We start from the raw sequence: 17138 nt of genomic DNA, 5'->3' as shown, positions 1-17138 counted from the left end.
ACTATCTGATACCCGTTACTCAGCTGGTGGAAGTGCTGATACAAAAATGAAAAAATATCAAAACATTTTTCAAAAGTGTGGGCGTGGCAGCTTTGGGCGGTTTGTGGGCGTTAGAGTGGGCGTGGCAAAAAGTTTTTAACAAATCGATAGAAATTTACAAGACCAATACAGAAATGAAAAAATATTTAAACATTTTTCAAAAGTGTGGGCGTGGCAGTTTTGTGCGGTTTGTGGGCGTTAGAGTGGGCGTGGCAGCATGATATCAGTGCTTTGATCAGAACATTTGAAATACTGGTCCAAATATGGAATGTCATACCTCGAAGAATTCGTAATTAAATTTCCAATCGAACTGTGTTCGAAAATAAGGATTATTTTTTCTTCTCATTTTTTGCATGATTGATGATTGCCAAAAAAAATTTTACAAAGTTGGGAAAAGGGGAAGGGGCGTCATAGTTTTGGTATATGGCTTTTTAGATTTTTGACCATTTTTAGTTAAGTTATGATTAAAAACGATAAAAAATCGACATTTTGGAAACGATCCAAAAATGGTCCCAAAAGCGCATAACGGCAGCTCTGGATAAAAAAAAAGACTTACTTTGGTGTAATGTGTTGCCTACTTTTTTGCGCGGTATTCCCCAAGCCGTAAGGAAGTGTTGCATACGTTTGGGGGCAATTAAGAAGCACTTTTGAATGACTGCCCGAAAACTTGCTTTCAAACAGCCAAAGTAGAAATCATAAATTCTAATTCTTTTTTATTTGTTCGATATTTCTTCGATTCACATATGAATATGTAGTATTCTTTGTGTGAGTGTGTGTGTGTCGTTTCGGTTCCGTTCCTTTTCGTTTCGCACTTGTTACGGCCGCTCATCACCGGCTCAAACTGCTCTCAAATATCACAACTGTTAATAATAAGCGACTACAAAAGTTGCGCAAAAAAAAAATCTCTTCAATATAGATACAAAAAAAAGCATTATAGATGGAAAACGTGGTAGCGTTTTCCTCAGCAGTTCGGGCATTTTACCAGCCCAACTTCATCGCAGTTCATGCACTTTAAGGCCACGAACTCCGCCGTAAAGTGGTTGCGGTGTACGGACTTCTTGGATCCGCTGCACGAGGGACATGGCAGCAGGCGATATCCGCCGCACGTCTGGCACGTATACGCAGTGGCAATCGACTGAAAAAGGAGTATTACATTTCGTTAACTCATTAAAGAGAAAATATATTAAGAAATTTTTGATTTTAACATACTTTGTACGGTTTCAACAGCTGTCGTAGCTCGCCACTTTCATTCAGCCGCTCCACGATCTCGGCATCCTGTAGATGAATTCGTTTTAGATTCGTTTTTCATTCAAGAATATCTGTTTATAGTTACCCCAATGTGCTGACCCTCGACGAAGAGCTGTGGCACACGGATGGTCTCGTCGTGCATCCTTTCACGAATCTCCTGCTGGTATTCCACGCTCATAAAAACGTCCCTCTCCTCGAATTTGATTAGCAGTGTGCGCAGAATCTGTTTGACATTGGCACACTTGGCATATGTGTCCCTGATGATTCCCATGCTCGTGGTGTACAAAACCACCTTGCCCAGGTCCTTCTCCATGTAGTTCTGAAATTAGTTTTAAATCCGGTCACACAGCGAATACAGTGCTAAAACACAAAATGCAATGCTTGGATGTCAATGTATCAGTATGATACACTCAACTGGAAATTTGAATACTTTGCGCAGTTAATGATTAAAATGAAGCAGGTTAATTAAAGTGATGAGAATACCTTTGAGCTCAGTTTCAAACATCACGAAAGCTAATTCATTCATTTTTGTCATGAGCTTAATTGCTGATTCACATCCCCCAAATAAAATGGCTGTTACAAAAGCCAACTTGTAGCTAGGCCAATGGATCGAGGGCATCTTCGGCCTGCTCCATCGCCTTTGTCTTTAACCTTCCCCCCACGGAGCCGCAAAATGGTAACAGCCTTGGCCAAAACACTTGAGCCACATGGAGAATTGTGGTTACAAATCGCCCGCTAATTGCCAAGCAAAAATACTTGTTAAACGAAACGGAGCTAGTTTCTTTGCCATACTAATTAGCGGATTCCACTTAAAATCCACTCTGGAATAGAGAGTTCTTTCAGACGGGTTCTTTTGAGTGCCATCCATTATAATTCGCTGATACTGATGGGATATTGACTGGCGGCAATCACAACGGATCCAATTGAAAATTACGCATAGCCAATTTGTGTAAATGGCAAATGAATGTCCGAAGTGAAAACTTGGCACAATGCGAAACATTTTGCTCGATTCGGCCGACAAGTTTTTTCCGTTTCTTCCGTTAGTCAGCCTGATTAACTAGATTTTCATCGGCGACGACAGTCGATACCTTAAACTCGATCGAATTTTCCGAGGCGACTAGTTTCCTCAGTGAGGTGTCAAATTTTGCAATGATTTATTGGTATAAGAAACATAAATTAATAGAGCAGGACATTTGGCAACTAAACAGAGAGTTATGATGGTGAAATGTGACCTGAACATGAGAAATGGTATCAAATTAATTGCAACTGTCGCTTTTAAAGCAGTCTCACAAGGGAATTTGATTTAATTAACAACAAATGTATGCTATTTATTTCACTATTTACGTCAATAATTTTCGAAATTTTAGAGGGAGGTTGGGAATCTCGAGATAGGACACATTTCAAATTTTATTTCAAATTAAAAGTCAATTGTTTGCAATACAATATAATAAATATATGTTATAACTCAATGTTTAGTCAACTCCTTTATTGCTGGAAATTTGAGATCCGAGCTTATAAAAACTGCACGGTATTTAACCCGTCGACCCTCTTTCTGCCTTTTTCGATCTGCATCGGCGCATTGCACTTGCATAAGCTGCAAGTCCACGTCGAATTTCCAGCCCCTTGCCCCGTTCATCGGGGGTCCCATGGATCCAAGTCGCAAAATCGCCTCAGGTGGCGGTTATTTAATATATGGCATATAATATCCAAACATAACGCCGCTTGGGAGAGGCATAAACAAATGTTAAGCTGGTAAACTGGTACATTAATAGTGGCCATTTGCTGTTTAGCGTCATTTGTCGCTCCACCGACGAGAGTTCAAAGCCATTGAGTGTAATGAACATGTTCATGAGAATAAAAGCAAGAGATACCCAACGAAATGCGCACGAATATGAATGAGGCTGTGAACCGCAGGCCAAATCACTTCAAAATCTGTCCATTCAATGTAATGGAAGAATAAATAAACATGGCGCACAAGTATGAATGTGTTTGAAAAACAAGGCTGTGAACTGTGAACCGCAGGCCAAATGACAACTCAAAAATCTGGGCATCTTCTGCAGAACTCCAAGCACTCAAGAAACAGCATCTTCAACAGTTTTTTAAGAGCGGCGAAAGAGAAAGCAGGTCAGTTGTTCGACAAAGGAGGGGTTTTCGGCAATCTCTAGCTTTTGATCTGGAACTCAAAGGAGCCCCGAACGAAGTGCCCACCAAAAAAAAAATCTCAATTAATACGTCACACTGCGTTACATAACCCTTTCGCAGACCTTCGGACAGCCAGAAAGCGAGTATTTCGATGGCAATCGATGGATTTTGCATTTTTACCTTTTATATTTCGCTGGACAGCGGCACACACATTCCTGAACGAAACGCATGGGAAAAATTTCGCTTTTGCACAGCATCGATCTATTCAACGAATATAACATTTTTATTTGAACCGTATCCCAAAGCCCAACGAAGACACTTGTCTTATTGTATTGAACTGGGGGCCGTCGACTTTTTGCGGTTAGGGTACCGTCATGATCTGTCTACAAGTCAGTTCTCACACCCAGTTATACCGATATACAAATATATACATATATACATGCTGTCATATACATATATGCTGTCATCCCCCCTCACCGAAGCCCCTTTTCTTTTTGCATAAATTTACACACGTACGCGGGCAGAGTGGAAACATTTCACTTTCGTTCGGTTGGGTATTCAGTTTTGTATTCAGTTTCCAGGCTGTGGTAATTTTTGTAGTTATTTTTCTGTCATGCCCTGAACGAGCTTCAATTTGGCAATAATTGGAAACCTTAATAAGCCCATTTCGGGCGGCTCTCGTAGCTCTCGTGGCTTTCTTTTGGCCCTGAATGCAAATTGTAATTGAAATGCAGCTAACGCCCCACAAGCTTCAGTTGCCTAATTGTTCGAAATGTATCTTTATTTATTATACTCCCATACGATGTAAAAGATCGTCCAAAATATGCTACAAATCTGAATCCCAGTCACGTGCGTTTTCATTTTCACTTTCGTTTAAAGGCAAATAGAAATATGCATTGGTACTCAAGTGAAAAGGTCGGTATGGTTTTGTTTTCAAGTGGATCTTCAAAGATGTAGGCAATAACTAACTGGATAACTATTTTCACAATGCCCAAATGATTTGTCTCATTTTTATGCTTGCTATTTATGACCTGAAATTACTCCATTGTCTTTTTATCTGCATAAAGTTCGTTTGTTTAATTGGGAGCTGTTAAAATGTTTGTCTGCAATTTAAATATGAGAATTAGTGGTAAGGGAGAGCCAGCCATTTTAAAGTTTTTTCTTTTAAGTTGTTGCAGGGTGTTTTTGCCACATTTTGTGTATTGCTGTACAATGTTAGGGCATTTTCAGGGGAAAAAGATTCAATTTCAGTCTTTGGAAGGGGCCTTTCGTGTGCAAGTGGGCTTGTCATCGGGTCATTACACACATAAACTTTCATTTATACCTATTAGTGCTTAGACTTAGACATGATTGTTCACAAAAGTATTTTGGTATATTTAAACGTGCCTGTGCTCAAACTCAAATTAGCTAAATGATATTTTAATGACACCACTCCAAATGCAAAAAAAACTCGTCTCTGAAACAAAAGCCAAAAGGAATCGGCGGCGGCCCATAAAATATAATTCGATCTGTCTGCTCAGTATATCCGATTTATATTGCTGTTGTTGTTGCATAATTAACGCATTAGTGGCTCTTTATTATGATAATTTGTGTTTCTTGAAAAATTATGCAAGCTGTTTTTAGCCAAATAATTTCGTATCTTTCATTTTTTTTCGTTTATTTTTGTAGCAATAATTATACATTGATTTTGGTTTCAAGGTTGGCTTTGCTAATTTGACTAAGAAAAATCACCAAACAAAAACTTGTGAGTCGCACAAGAAGTTGACATTTCATTCGAAGAGGCAGTCAAATATTTGATTGAATCTTGGTTGAAATATTAATGAACTTCAGGGGTCATCGGGGTGACAGGCCTATGATAAAGTTGTCATATATTATGTATAATCGTGAAGGTTGTTTGAAGCCACAGAGTTTTGGAAATGTACACAAGTGGCAAAGAGTAAACTATTTTAAGAAAATGTACAGAAACTATGAAACATTTAACGTACGAATAAGTATTTCGTATTTCCCGCACTGGCATCGAAACTGACACCGTGGCACTTAAACAATCAGATTGGACACCAATATTGAGTAGATGTAATAGTTGCCCAATTTCCAGGGTTAATACGCTACCCCGAGTCTGGTAAATTGATTTCGCAAACTCACATTAAAAGGGCGTTTAAAAGGGGAAAAAAAGCGATATTCAATAGCCCAGATCAACCCGATGACAAGGCAAAAAATCGAGGGTATTTGAGAAGCGCGAGCGTGGCCAATTCCGGCTCAATAAAACTGCGATTCGACGCGCTTCCCCACCACCGAAAAATGGGTCAATTAATTTTGGTTTTTGTTTTGTTTTTGGAACCCCCATTTAGAAGAGAACTTTCCCAAAAGAGAAACCCGAAATCAAAAGTTTCAGAAATAAGACAACGAGACAAAAAAACAAAAAGACACTTGCAATTAGTCAGGTGGCGGATCATTTAAGGCGGAATTTATCTAACTTATCTAGCCGACTATCTGGCTTCGTACTTCCGTCAGCATTTTAGTAATTCAGCTTTCTTTTGCCTTTTCGGATTTGTATCCATATAGAGATGAAGGGCGTACATACATATGTGACATATTAAGCCGCTTAATGGCGAATCAAGCAACAACAAGCTCCGCAAAGAGACAGCGGCAGTCAGGTGTTAATTGTCTTTCGACAAAAAGAAAGAAATTTCTCAATAATAATCGTAATGAAATCAAAAATATGAAAACCCAAATAAAAAGCAGCGATGAATCACCGAAAAGTCTGGATTCACTTTCACACAGGCCAACAAACGAACCCTCACATGCAATCTATATGTATGTATACAATAAACACATTTTAACTCGGCATTGCATAATGCATACTATACTGCATGGTACATCTTTAGTTTCGAATGCGTCGCATCTGCGAGTGTAGGTGTGAAAAAGTCAGCGACCCAAAGACTAAAGTTAAACAAAAAATACAAAAATGTTAAAAAATTACACACACAAAATGAAAAAAGAAATCCAATACGAAACCAAAAACTTTCTCAATGAATAGCCCCCACATGCAATTGAATGAGTGTTTGTGTGAATCATCTGCACAAATGGAATATTTAAAGTAGTGTGGCATTCAAATACGTCTCGTCGAATTTCTCATGCGCTAATTTAATGCAAACTAAATATTTATTAAATATTTAAAGTCTAGAAATAGTCAGCTGATTAACTGCAATCATTTTGGAATTCACATTCTAAAATGTTTGACAACAGCACTTCGGAAATTGTTCATACATTTTGTATGCCAGTGGTGAATGCAAGTGAATTTAAAGACTTTCATTGCTGAAATTGTTCACTTAACAAAGAAATGTAATTGCAATTAATGAATTCGCTTAATGTATCCATTCACCGAATACAAGTGCAGATTGCACTTTTCCATGCCTTTTAATTGTTGAATGGGCTTTGTTTCGTTGTTATTATCATTTTTAAAGACTATATTAGTGTGTCTGTTATATTTGCAACATATCTACTAAATCGACTACCAAATTGACTTGCTTATTAGAAGAACTCACCTTCACATTGGGCTGCTGCAGCTGCAAGAAAGTGGCTACTCCATTGCGCACACGATTCTTGACACCCCTGACGGTTCCCTTGGCGGATCTAATCGTAGAATTGGTGGAGAGTTTGCCCTCCGTCCGGATGTCCCGATAGCCGGCAAAGTCCTCACCCGGCTGATCCTCCGCAAAGGGCTGCGCTTCGTACTCCGTCGAGGAATTGGAGCCGAAACTGCGGAAATTCTCGTGCTCGCGCACGTGAAAGGTATAATAGCCATCCGATTCGAATTGCAGCGGTCTGCCATCGATTTTGGTGACCAAAGGACCGGACTCTCGTTCTCGGAGTCGAATGTCCCGGAGCAGGGTGGTGGGCAGCAGGCCACCAGAGTGCAGGGAATCGCAGCTCAGCGAGGAGTTGCTGCTCTCATCGCACTCCTCGCTGTCATCGGTGAGGCTGTAGGCCCGCTGAGGAACTGGACTCGGCGGCGTCTCCAGCGGTCTGTGCTTACGGTCCGCCTCCTCATTGACCCTCAGCCGCGTGGTCTGCAAATGCAGCTCCAGTTGCGGTGACTTCACCTGCTGCTGCTGATGCTGCTGTGGTGGCTGTGAGTGACCCTCCAGATCGCTGCCCGTGCCACTGTCCAACGTCTCGCAGGGCGAATACTGGCCACTGGTGTCCACCAAATAGCACAAGTGTTGCTGCATCTCCTCCACGCCCTCGTTCAGCTTGACCACACTTATCTGCTTGCCCAGAGTTCGCGGCTGACCCTGGCTTTCGATTTGAATCTTCACCGTGTTGTTGTGTTGCAATGTTGCTGCTGCTGTGTCCGCTGCTGTTGCTGCTGGCTGACTGGCGGCAATTTCACCATTGCAGCTGATTATGGTTGGTGATGTTGCTGCTGATGCTGCTACTGCTGTTGTTGCTGTTGCTGCTATTGTTGCTGTTGCTGCTGTTGCAGCTGTTGTTGCTGTTGCACCGGCAATTTCTCCGCCAATGCGCAGCAGCAACTGCGGATAGATTTTGGTGGTGCTGCCCGGTGCTGCTGCCGACTTAGCTGCAGTGTCGTAACTAGTTTCCAAATTATCTTTGGTTGTTGCTGCTGTGTCGCCAAATGCCAGCAACATGCCAGCCTGGGACTTGAGCGACATTTCAGTGTTGCTGTTGCTCTTGGCAGTTGGTGCTACTTGTGTTGATGCGGCTGCTTCTGCTTCTGCTTCTGCTGTTGCTGTTGCTGTTGCAGCTTTTGCTACTACTACTGCTGGTGGTGGTGGTGTTGCCGCAGCCACTTCTGGCGATTCAATGATTATGGAAATACCGCGCATTGGCTCCAATCGCGACACATTGCTAGTGATTGCCGCCATGGTTCTGCAGCATCTGGTTGTTGTTGTTGTTGTCGATATCCGATTTCAGATATCCAATGCCTATAACTTGTGCTTGCTCCAAGCTGATGCAATCAAGTGCCGGCTAATGATGTTGCTCCTGTGCGTTCCACTTGTTGCTGCCCCTGCCGCTGACCGTTGCCAAGTGCTTTACAGTTAGAATGACATATGTGCTGCGTGCATACGATCGCAGCAATTGCTGTTGCCGCAGTGACTGTAACTGCAGTTGGTGCTGCAAGAAAGAGGCAAATCAGAATGAGTTTTGGAGGCAGCCACAAGAAGTTGTACCTGCGACTAAAAATTTGCCATATCCCTACGATTTTAACATTTTACGACTTTTGGGGAAAATCTGACTTTAATAAGCAGGGTAAATGGTATTGTATCAAGAACGATTTTTGATTTTTCGCCCATGTTTCTTGTTTCTCTAAGTGTGTAAGCCGCCACACGAGCTTGACATTTAAGTCGAAGATGATGCCGAATAAATGTTAAAGGCTTTACCAGCGCACTAAAAATACAGATGGGAAACCAGAAAAAAATAATAATCATAATAATGATAAACTCGAATCCGCAAAAAGCAGACGCAACTGGCAAAAGAATGCCGTAAACAAGAGGGAAACCCAGAACACCCTATAATTTTGGCACCTGATAAAGTCGCTATCCAGTGGTTTGATTTCCTGCGACAGTAGCCTTCTTATTTTCCAGTTAGCTAACCACGCACACTACTAATTAATAAAATGAAAAAAAAACGTTAAATATAGAAAATATACACAAAACAGATGTTGTTCAACTCGGGGTTCACATTTCGTTATTTGCTACAAGCCAGATCAATTAGTGCAGCAACTTTTTCGGTTCGACAGGGAATGTTCTTCGAACTTAAGAACGAGTCGGGATTTACATTTAAATAGCTGGGGAACTTGAAATATTGGGCGCGCTCAGCCCGCGGCTTTTTTTTCGGTTTTTTTTCTGTTTTTTTTTTTCGCTTTGGAATCTGGAAACTGGTTACACTTGAACCTGGTATTTCTGTTTTTTTTTTTTTTCAATTGTTGTTTGGAAATATTTGAGCGGCGCTTACCCGTTGTTATTGTCGTTGCTGGTGTTGTTGTTGCTGCTGGCCTGCATTCGGCGCTTATTGCACACAATTTTCATTTGGTAGCGTAGCACACACACAAAAATAAAACAAAAATCAAACAATTCGGAAAAGCAGTTTTACACATTCAGAGATTTTTATTGGGCTTTATTTTCCATATATTGCACACGCACGCTGCCTGTTTTTTGTTTCGGGTCGTCGCTTCTATTTTTTACTATCTTCGATTTCATTTGGGATTTTTGATGCTTCGGATATTAATATTGGCTTGAAAAACTCGCTTTTGAGAACTCGCCGCGCGTACAACCCATTCAAAATCGCGCTGGCAACTGAAACCGCAGCAACAAAGTCGCTTTGGGTTGGCGTGTTTCGCCAGGGATTGTTTTTTACTTCTTCTCCACGTAGTTTCCTCTCTGTCTGCCGCCCATTTGCCGACTCTTTCTCAAGCCAGTTGTTGAGGTTTTTTAATTTTTGCTTTCAAGAAACTCACAAAAAAGCAGCAGCCGCTGAAATTACCTAAAACAAAAATAAAAGAGCTGCACGTGCGCTAGGCGATGTCTCACATACACTTTCAACAGATTGTTAACGCATTAAATACACAATTAAATCAGATCACAGTTATTGCTTTAATATTTAAGATATTATGACCACAATACACATCTGCTTAATTATTTGTTAAATTATATTAAGCTTTAGCTATATATTTATGTATTGATTTCGTCAGTAAAATGCAAATAAATGGGTTGAAAACGAATTGAAATAGTTCATGTGAGTGGCAAGATGAGTGGCAAAGTCACATTACCCCAACGAAAAGTGCAACAAATATGCGGCGCTGAGAATTTGTTTACGTGCGCATGCGCAGCCGCAGTCGACGGCGCTGCCGCTGCCGCTGCCACTGTCTCTGCCGCAGTCGCTGCCTTTGTCGACGTCGGCACTTGTCCGCCGCTTTTATTATTGTTATTGTAGCTGGTCTTGTTGCTGCTGTTGCTGGTGTTGCTGGCGGCGCAGTACTCGTTTGTTGCCAAAGTTAATTGTTTGGTGCCCCAGCTGCACAGTGGAGCACCGAGAGTGCGCGGGGCACAGGCAGTGGGCAGTGGCAGTTGGATGGCTGGAATGTGGCAAGGCCTCAAACTGGTTTTCAGTTTTTAGGGGCTCAGGTGCGACGATGCCGCGATTGAGACTTCAACTCGAGAGCAGGAATTCCGATTCCGCTGGCAATCAAAACAGCTCGCAGATAAAATTGGTCCAGTTCGAACCCAGAAATATGAAAACCGTCCGTCCGTCTAACTGTCCGCATTACTTTGGAACCTCAGAACCTGTAGAAGCTAAGAAGTTGACCCGATCTAGTCATCAAAATGAATCCCACTCCAAGGCCCACAAATCACGAACAACTGTTTTGGACACTTTGATAGATTCCTACTGTTCGTTTTCTCTGAGATGTCGCCAAGAAATGTCCGCCTAAAAAATATGTATATAAACACAAACAACAACTTTCCTTCAGAGCGGCTCAGTTGGCTGAACAATTGCCGATGGATTTCAGCTTTTAATTATATTTAATACCAAAGTGTTTATGCAAAGGAAAGAAAAACCGAAAGAAAGACGCCTCGAATTTGTGTGTGCAATCAACGGAATGTAAAGCTGCACTTGCAGTATGCTGAAAGTACGAGTGCAGCAGCCACATGCAACCAACAGGCAGTGCAGCTTGTAATTTACCGCTAATTCCATGCAGCAAGACGTCCAACGATGACGACTACTTATGTATGTATGTCTGTGCATACCGCCATCCGCCCCCCGTACCGCCCCCAGTTGCAGAGGTACCGCTCCGCCCAGCACAGTGGCCGGTCACTTGGCCAGTTTGTTTCCGCCTGTTGCGCTCCGCTGAAGTCACAAGGGCTGCTGCAGGCGTTGGCCAATGCAGATTACCGTTGCACATGCGCACACACTTTGCTGCACTGCGAGAAAGAAGTGCCACTTTTTAATTGCTTGCCAATGGAAATGTCTTAACACTAGCCGCCGCTGTTAAGCTGTATTTTTAAATAACTTAAATTGATTTAAGCTCCATTTTGATATCTTGTATCATCTCCATTTAACAATGTAATTACATTTTTTGTCTGTGTACTAGTAGTAAGTGAAAAGAAACAAGCCTAGCTTCACTGATCATAAAGAGAAGTTGTTATAAATTCAGAATATGTAAAGGAGTCGTAGGATTATTCAAACGTGAATAGAGGTTTATGAGAATTCGAAAATACGGGCTTAAATTAGACACAACAGGAAAGCATAAGGAAATCCCAATTGTGCCGTAGCCAATTAAAATGCCATATGAACCTTGGTTTTTCTTATTTATTGTCATTTAGTTGCAATTTTTGTTATTACATATCAGTTGCAAATTTAACATAAGTTAAACATGACAAACTGAATTATCAATATGTTAGTTTCATGTGCTCAATGCGAATGAGAGAATTTTACAACAATTACAAGACCCTTGGGAGCTGGGAAAATAAGGATAACAATTTAGTAATAATAATCGAATTTTTTTGGTAATATGATTTGTATTGTTTATCGTAAATATATTACTATTCATTTGGATTTTCGCAAACTGTTGTTCTACCTGTGTTTTATCTGCGGGTAGTAGAAGATTGCCCATATATCTCATCTCTTTCGATTTGGTTTAAAACTCGTTTCGTAGGGGTTCCTTTATTGTCAACATCAATAACATTTAATACATGTATAATATATGTTTTCCTTTCGATCTAAATAGATGTGTATAATATATTGATGTATGTGTAGAAATATACCATAAAGAAATGTAGAACTTATAATACAATGCCATCAATTGCTACATGGAGGAGTGAATTTATTTTAAAGAGGATTTTGATCGATTTGAAAAATGCCCAGAAGTGTCCAGAACTGTGTTTTAAAACGAATTCACGCGCCCATTAACTGCATTTCGAAACACGTAAATATATGTATATATATATTTATACTATATTCCTTAATTTGTATAATATTAGTTCTTCAATGCTATAATGAGTCGTTAAACCTTAAGCTGCCTTCTCCAGTTATGTATATGTATATGTATATGTATATATATATCTTTATAGGGTTCCTTTTCCACCTATTTGAACGGTTGCGTTTGCGATTTGTTAATGTTTGTTTGTAATGTAAATGTATAACTACAGATATACCTATAGGCCATAAGTACAATGGAGTGTGGCGATGATAACGGCTACCAACAAGTAATTTTATTCGTATAACTTTCGATTAGAGCAAAACATAACGCATGTCCGATATACATATCTCTCCCCCTTCAATGACCTATAACACTGAGACGTTAAAGTGGTTTTTAAGTTTTAAGCATAGTTTCGGATGTGATATGATTTCGTGATTCCGCCTACACGAGCAGAGTAAACACAGAAAGCCGAGCTGATCACAACAGAGAATGAACTGTGGTTGGTATAGTTACATTATAGTTATAGTTAAACATATATCTCTTATAGGTGGTGCCCCTTTATGATGCCCCTCGCATGATATGGTCAAATTAAACAATTAAGTCTAGAATACAGCGTAGTTATCGAATATAGTTATCATATATATATCGTATATAGTCAGCAAATGGTGTTTGTGGCAAATTGTACGTTTTCTCTTCGATAGCGAAATCGGATATGTAGACCCTATAGGGGTGGCCATATAACAACTCTTCACTCTCTCTGCCCTTTTCGAAAAAACAAACCCGAAAAAGAAGAAAGGCAATGGAAAACAATAATCGCGTATATATATGGCCACATGCTAATGAAGTTATGCGGAAATATTTTCATTGATTTCGGCCTTTTTTTTATGCTTTTCTATAGCTTTCTGCTTGAATGAAACCGCGCATGCAGCGTCGAGTTTTACCTACATATAGTATTGCTATTTTCCTATTTTCCTTGTTGTGGTTGCTTTGCATTACATATTTTCTTTTTTTTCTTTTCGTTTTATCTTCAAACAGTCTTTAGGACCATATAGGAGTGTTTTGATATCGACGCCGCCTAACATCGGTGAGTGCTTACTTATTGTCCATATTTACATCGAGATTCATTATATATTTCATCCGTATCTATTTCGGTTTGCTTTCGCTTATGAATTCATCTGGTTTTATTGTCGTTGTTGTCTACTTTTTTTCTGTTTTTCTGGTATCCTCCGTATCTACTCCTCCTCTTCCAGCGACTTTTCTGGTAGTCCGTACTTTGGGCAGCACATGCCCTCCGTGCCGTCCATGTTGAAGCAGAAAATGCTGCGCTCCAGTTCGGTTGGCTCATGTGGCACGATGCCGTGGACTTCCCTTAGCTCCGCCTCGGGAAACCAGGCGGGGTCCGAGTCCTCCACCACCTTGATGCCGCATAGACTGAAATACAAAATATGTATATATATCCGGGTATGTGTGAAATGGTCATGGAAATCCGTCATGGTTTCTTACCGCAGCACCGCCACAATCGGTATCCACAGAATGGATGAGAGTATCAGGAAGAAGGCCACGACGATGCACCAGTGGGGCCACTCCATGCTCTCAGTGGCACCCTTGGATGCAATCCAGGCGGGATAACTACTGCCCTCGGTCAGAAGTTGATAAAAGGAGGCCAGCAGGATGGTGACCATTGCACAGGGCGATAGGTACTTCCAGCAGAACATCCAGTAGAAATTCGGCCGCGATCCGGTCATCATCTCAATGTCGTCCGAGAATCGGCGCACCCCGTAAATGTAGCTGATCGAGAGGCACTCGAAAAGCGCAATGATCAGCAGCGGGAAATTGCCTGCGAAACTGTCCATCAACTGAAATATATAGCTGCCAGCCCCATTGGCGAAGCACATGGAAATCGTGCAGCAGGAAAAGCAGAGGGCCTGCAAAATAAACGATTTTAATTATTATCAATTTCAGAAGGAAAGGGTCAATAAATCAGTGTAAAGCAGTGGCTAATGTATACGAATAGCTCACCCCCACAATATATTCCTTGGGCAGGTTGGGAAAAAGCTTCATGTCCACCAGGGATGTGACCACACCCTCCAGAGTCCCGAATTGCGAGTCGATTCCCAGGGTAAAGAGCATTAGGAAAAATAGAACGGCCCACAGTTGGGCCCCCGGAAACTGATTGATTGCCTCCGTGAAGATGATGAAGGCCAATCCTGTTCCTGAAGCACTCTGAAATAATAATAATAATAATAATAATTATATGCGTGCATGTGTAAAAAAGTTAACTCACATTGGCCAGTTCCGTTTGGAGATCACAGACGGGCAGGTTGTGAGTCTTGTTCTGGGCCATCAACCCATTCCGTTCCTCGGTGCATCGATCAAAGGTCGCCGTGGCCTTAAACCCGATGACAGAGAAGACAACCACTCCGGCGAACATGGAGGTGCCACAATTGGTGAGCGACACAAGTATGGCGTCCCTGTAGCAGTTATTATTCGCCGGATTGTACGAACTGAAGGCAATCAGACCGCCAAAGGCCAGTCCCAACGAGAAAAAGATCTGGGTGCCTGCCTCCAGCCAAACAACTGGGTCCAATAGAGTTTCCCATCGAGGGGTAAACAAGTGTGCTACCCCATCTGCAGCTCCCTTGAGAGTGATACCTCGAAAAAAGAATATTATGAGCACCACATACGGGAATATAGCCGTCATATAGACGATCTTGCCGGATGACGTGATGCCCTGGACCATGCAGATGTAGACCAAAAACCAGGAGACGATTAGCGCAATGGCCATGTGGTAATTGAAGTTCTCCGGCAAATCCACACTCTCCGAGCACTGCAATGTGGTGCGATACCAGTAGAATTGCGTCGGCGAGGAGGCCACACACTCCGGTTCATGGTCGTAGGTAAAGTTCTTATACAACCTCGTCGGACAGTCCGCCCAGGGCAATGGTGATTCGAAACTGTGTAGCAGATAAATCAGGCACCAGGCGATTATGGTGTTATAGTACAGCGCCACTATGTAGCTGACCACCGCCGATGAGATCCCGATGCCGCCTAGATACGGCGACACTTGGCTCCAAACGCCAATGGCTCCTTTTCGCAGTCGCTGGCCAATTGCCAGTTCCAGGTAGAAGATCGGTATGCCCTGGATGCAAAGCATTATGAAGTAGGGCACCAGGAAGGCACCGCCGCCATTCTTTTGGGCCAAATAGGGAAAACGCCACACATTTCCCAAGCCAACGGCATAGCTGTGGCGAGTTAAAAGTTACGTTAAGTAATTTATTGGCGTTACACCTAAGCATTAATACATTGCCTTTGGCTATGAAACATACCCGATGGTGGCCAGCAAGAACATGATCTTGCTGTCCCAGCTCTCCCTCTCCTCGCCCTCCTTCTCGCCCTCGACGATGTCCTGCTGATCCGACGAGGCAGCCGCAATGGCCACCAGTTCGGCCTTGGCCTTCGAAGTGCTCGCCTCGGAGCCGAAGGGCGGCGGATCCTGTTCCAGTTCCGAGGACTCGTCGAAGGCGTCGGACATGAAGCCCTGGTTGGTGGCCCCATAGAGCGGCTGGTGGTGCAGTGATGTGTGGTGGTGGTGGCTGACGCCATGCTCCTTTGTCACCAGGCGACCTCGGAGTTCCTGGAAAAATTAACTAATTTTATTAATCACACTAAAAAGGAGGAATTTAAAAAAAAATTAGTCAAAATACCCAGAGTTACTCTCAAGTATTAAATTAAAACATTTTATTAATCGGGTAATCTTTAATTAACCTTTTTTCTGCGCTGAATACCACATAATCTGTGCGTCGCCCTCTAGACTTACCCTCAATTCCAGCTGATCGATGCTCTTTTGGCTTTTGAGCACTATATCCCGGGAGCTTTGGCGACGCAATAGCTGAGCTGTGTTGGCCATGATTGTGTTTAATTATTATTCGATTTATGACAGGGTATTCTAGGTATACGAGTGGGTGCTGTGCGGGTGTGTGTAGGTGCCTAATAGTGTTCTAAGTCCGTGCTTCCGCTTCTCTATTCTCGATGTCCTCTGATTTCACTTTCCTCGGCGCCACCTAGTGTTGCGTTCAGGTAACTAGCAACTCACTGGACATTTTTCGTAGCATACTTTTTCACGTGTCTGTATTAATCGCATTATTATCCCCTTGCTGTTTACTTTCAGTTTACTTTTAGCTTATTTCTGCGTTTTATTGTTTTTTTCTACGGCTTGGTGCTTTTGTTAGTGCTTAATTGCAGGTGATAACGGTGCATTAGTAGTAGACGCCATCGCAGTGCCGCAGGCTGCTCTTTGTAGTGATATAAGTATTACTAATAATTGTATTAAGCATGCATGCACAGAGAAAAATTGATATGGAAAATGAATTCAGTGAAAAAGTTTAATTCTAAAAACTAATATATAGAACCTATTTATAAACCAATGTAGACATTGTTTATTTTTTTGTACTTATTTAAACTTTGAAATAGCTTAACCGTTTATAAAGAAAATATGCTACTTAATGGATTCCTCAAAAGTAGTCAATACAGTTACACATAAAGTTGATAAAACAAAAAAAGAGGATGACAGGACAGTTCTCATTAAATAAATAATCAAATTCAATAGTTCGTATTTTTTAACGTGTGCTTTCCATAAATCAAATCATGCAAAAAGAAAAACCCACACACAGCAGGACATGTGCGTGGTTTGCGCGACTAGGTCCACACAATAAATCAATCAAAGTGAGTCCTTACCACCCACCGCCCCCTGGAACACTTGCCGCCCACT

The 17138-nt window shown here is 41.7% G+C and overlaps 2 protein-coding genes across 3 annotated transcripts; both read right to left on the bottom strand.

Moving 5' to 3' along the window:
* Positions 1-764: 764 nt before the first annotated feature.
* On the bottom strand, positions 765-9721 carry LOC120455325 (glutaredoxin domain-containing cysteine-rich protein CG12206). 2 transcript variants are annotated; one of them, XM_039641402.1, is made up of 5 exons: positions 9409-9721; positions 6975-8568; positions 1373-1606; positions 1249-1314; positions 765-1174 (listed from the first exon to the last, which is right to left on the bottom strand). In XM_039641402.1, exons 2-5 carry the CDS (start codon positions 8316-8318, stop codon positions 1001-1003), a joined length of 1818 nt encoding a protein of 605 aa, XP_039497336.1. In that variant the 5' UTR covers positions 8319-8568; positions 9409-9721; the 3' UTR covers positions 765-1000. The 2 variants fall into 2 exon arrangements, with proteins under 2 accessions (XP_039497336.1, XP_039497335.1); XM_039641401.1 differs by lacking the exon at positions 9409-9721 and adding an exon at positions 8625-8774.
* A 2031-nt stretch (positions 9722-11752) lies between these two features.
* Positions 11753-16751, bottom strand: LOC120455322 (sodium-dependent neutral amino acid transporter B(0)AT3). Its single transcript, XM_039641399.1, has 6 exons — positions 16188-16751; positions 15697-16004; positions 14655-15612; positions 14390-14593; positions 13874-14295; positions 11753-13801 (listed from the first exon to the last, which is right to left on the bottom strand). Exons 1-6 carry the CDS (start codon positions 16275-16277, stop codon positions 13603-13605), a joined length of 2181 nt encoding a protein of 726 aa, XP_039497333.1. The 5' UTR covers positions 16278-16751; the 3' UTR covers positions 11753-13602.
* Positions 16752-17138: the final 387 nt, after the last annotated feature.

The sequence above is a fragment of the Drosophila santomea genome, chromosome X (genome assembly GCF_016746245.2).
Source record: "Drosophila santomea strain STO CAGO 1482 chromosome X, Prin_Dsan_1.1, whole genome shotgun sequence".
In the NCBI taxonomy this organism is placed as follows: domain Eukaryota; kingdom Metazoa; phylum Arthropoda; class Insecta; order Diptera; family Drosophilidae; genus Drosophila; species Drosophila santomea.
This window is presented reverse-complemented; position numbering and strand designations above follow the sequence as displayed.

Coding starts and splice junctions, on each gene's coding strand:
- LOC120455325 (XM_039641402.1), bottom strand. CDS start 8,318: ATGGCGGCAATCACTAGCAATGTGTCGCGATTGGAGCCAATGCGCGGT. Junction 1,315..1,372: donor TCGAGGGTCAGCACATTGGG/GTAACTATAAAC, acceptor ATTCATCTACAG/GATGCCGAGATCGTGGAGCG. Junction 1,175..1,248: donor AGCTGTTGAAACCGTACAAA/GTATGTTAAAAT, acceptor CTCCTTTTTCAG/TCGATTGCCACTGCGTATAC.
- LOC120455322 (XM_039641399.1), bottom strand. CDS start 16,277: ATGGCCAACACAGCTCAGCTATTGCGTCGCCAAAGCTCCCGGGATATA. Junction 16,005..16,187: donor TCGATCAGCTGGAATTGAGG/GTAAGTCTAGAG, acceptor TAATTTTTCCAG/GAACTCCGAGGTCGCCTGGT. Junction 15,613..15,696: donor TTCTTGCTGGCCACCATCGG/GTATGTTTCATA, acceptor AACTCGCCACAG/CTATGCCGTTGGCTTGGGAA.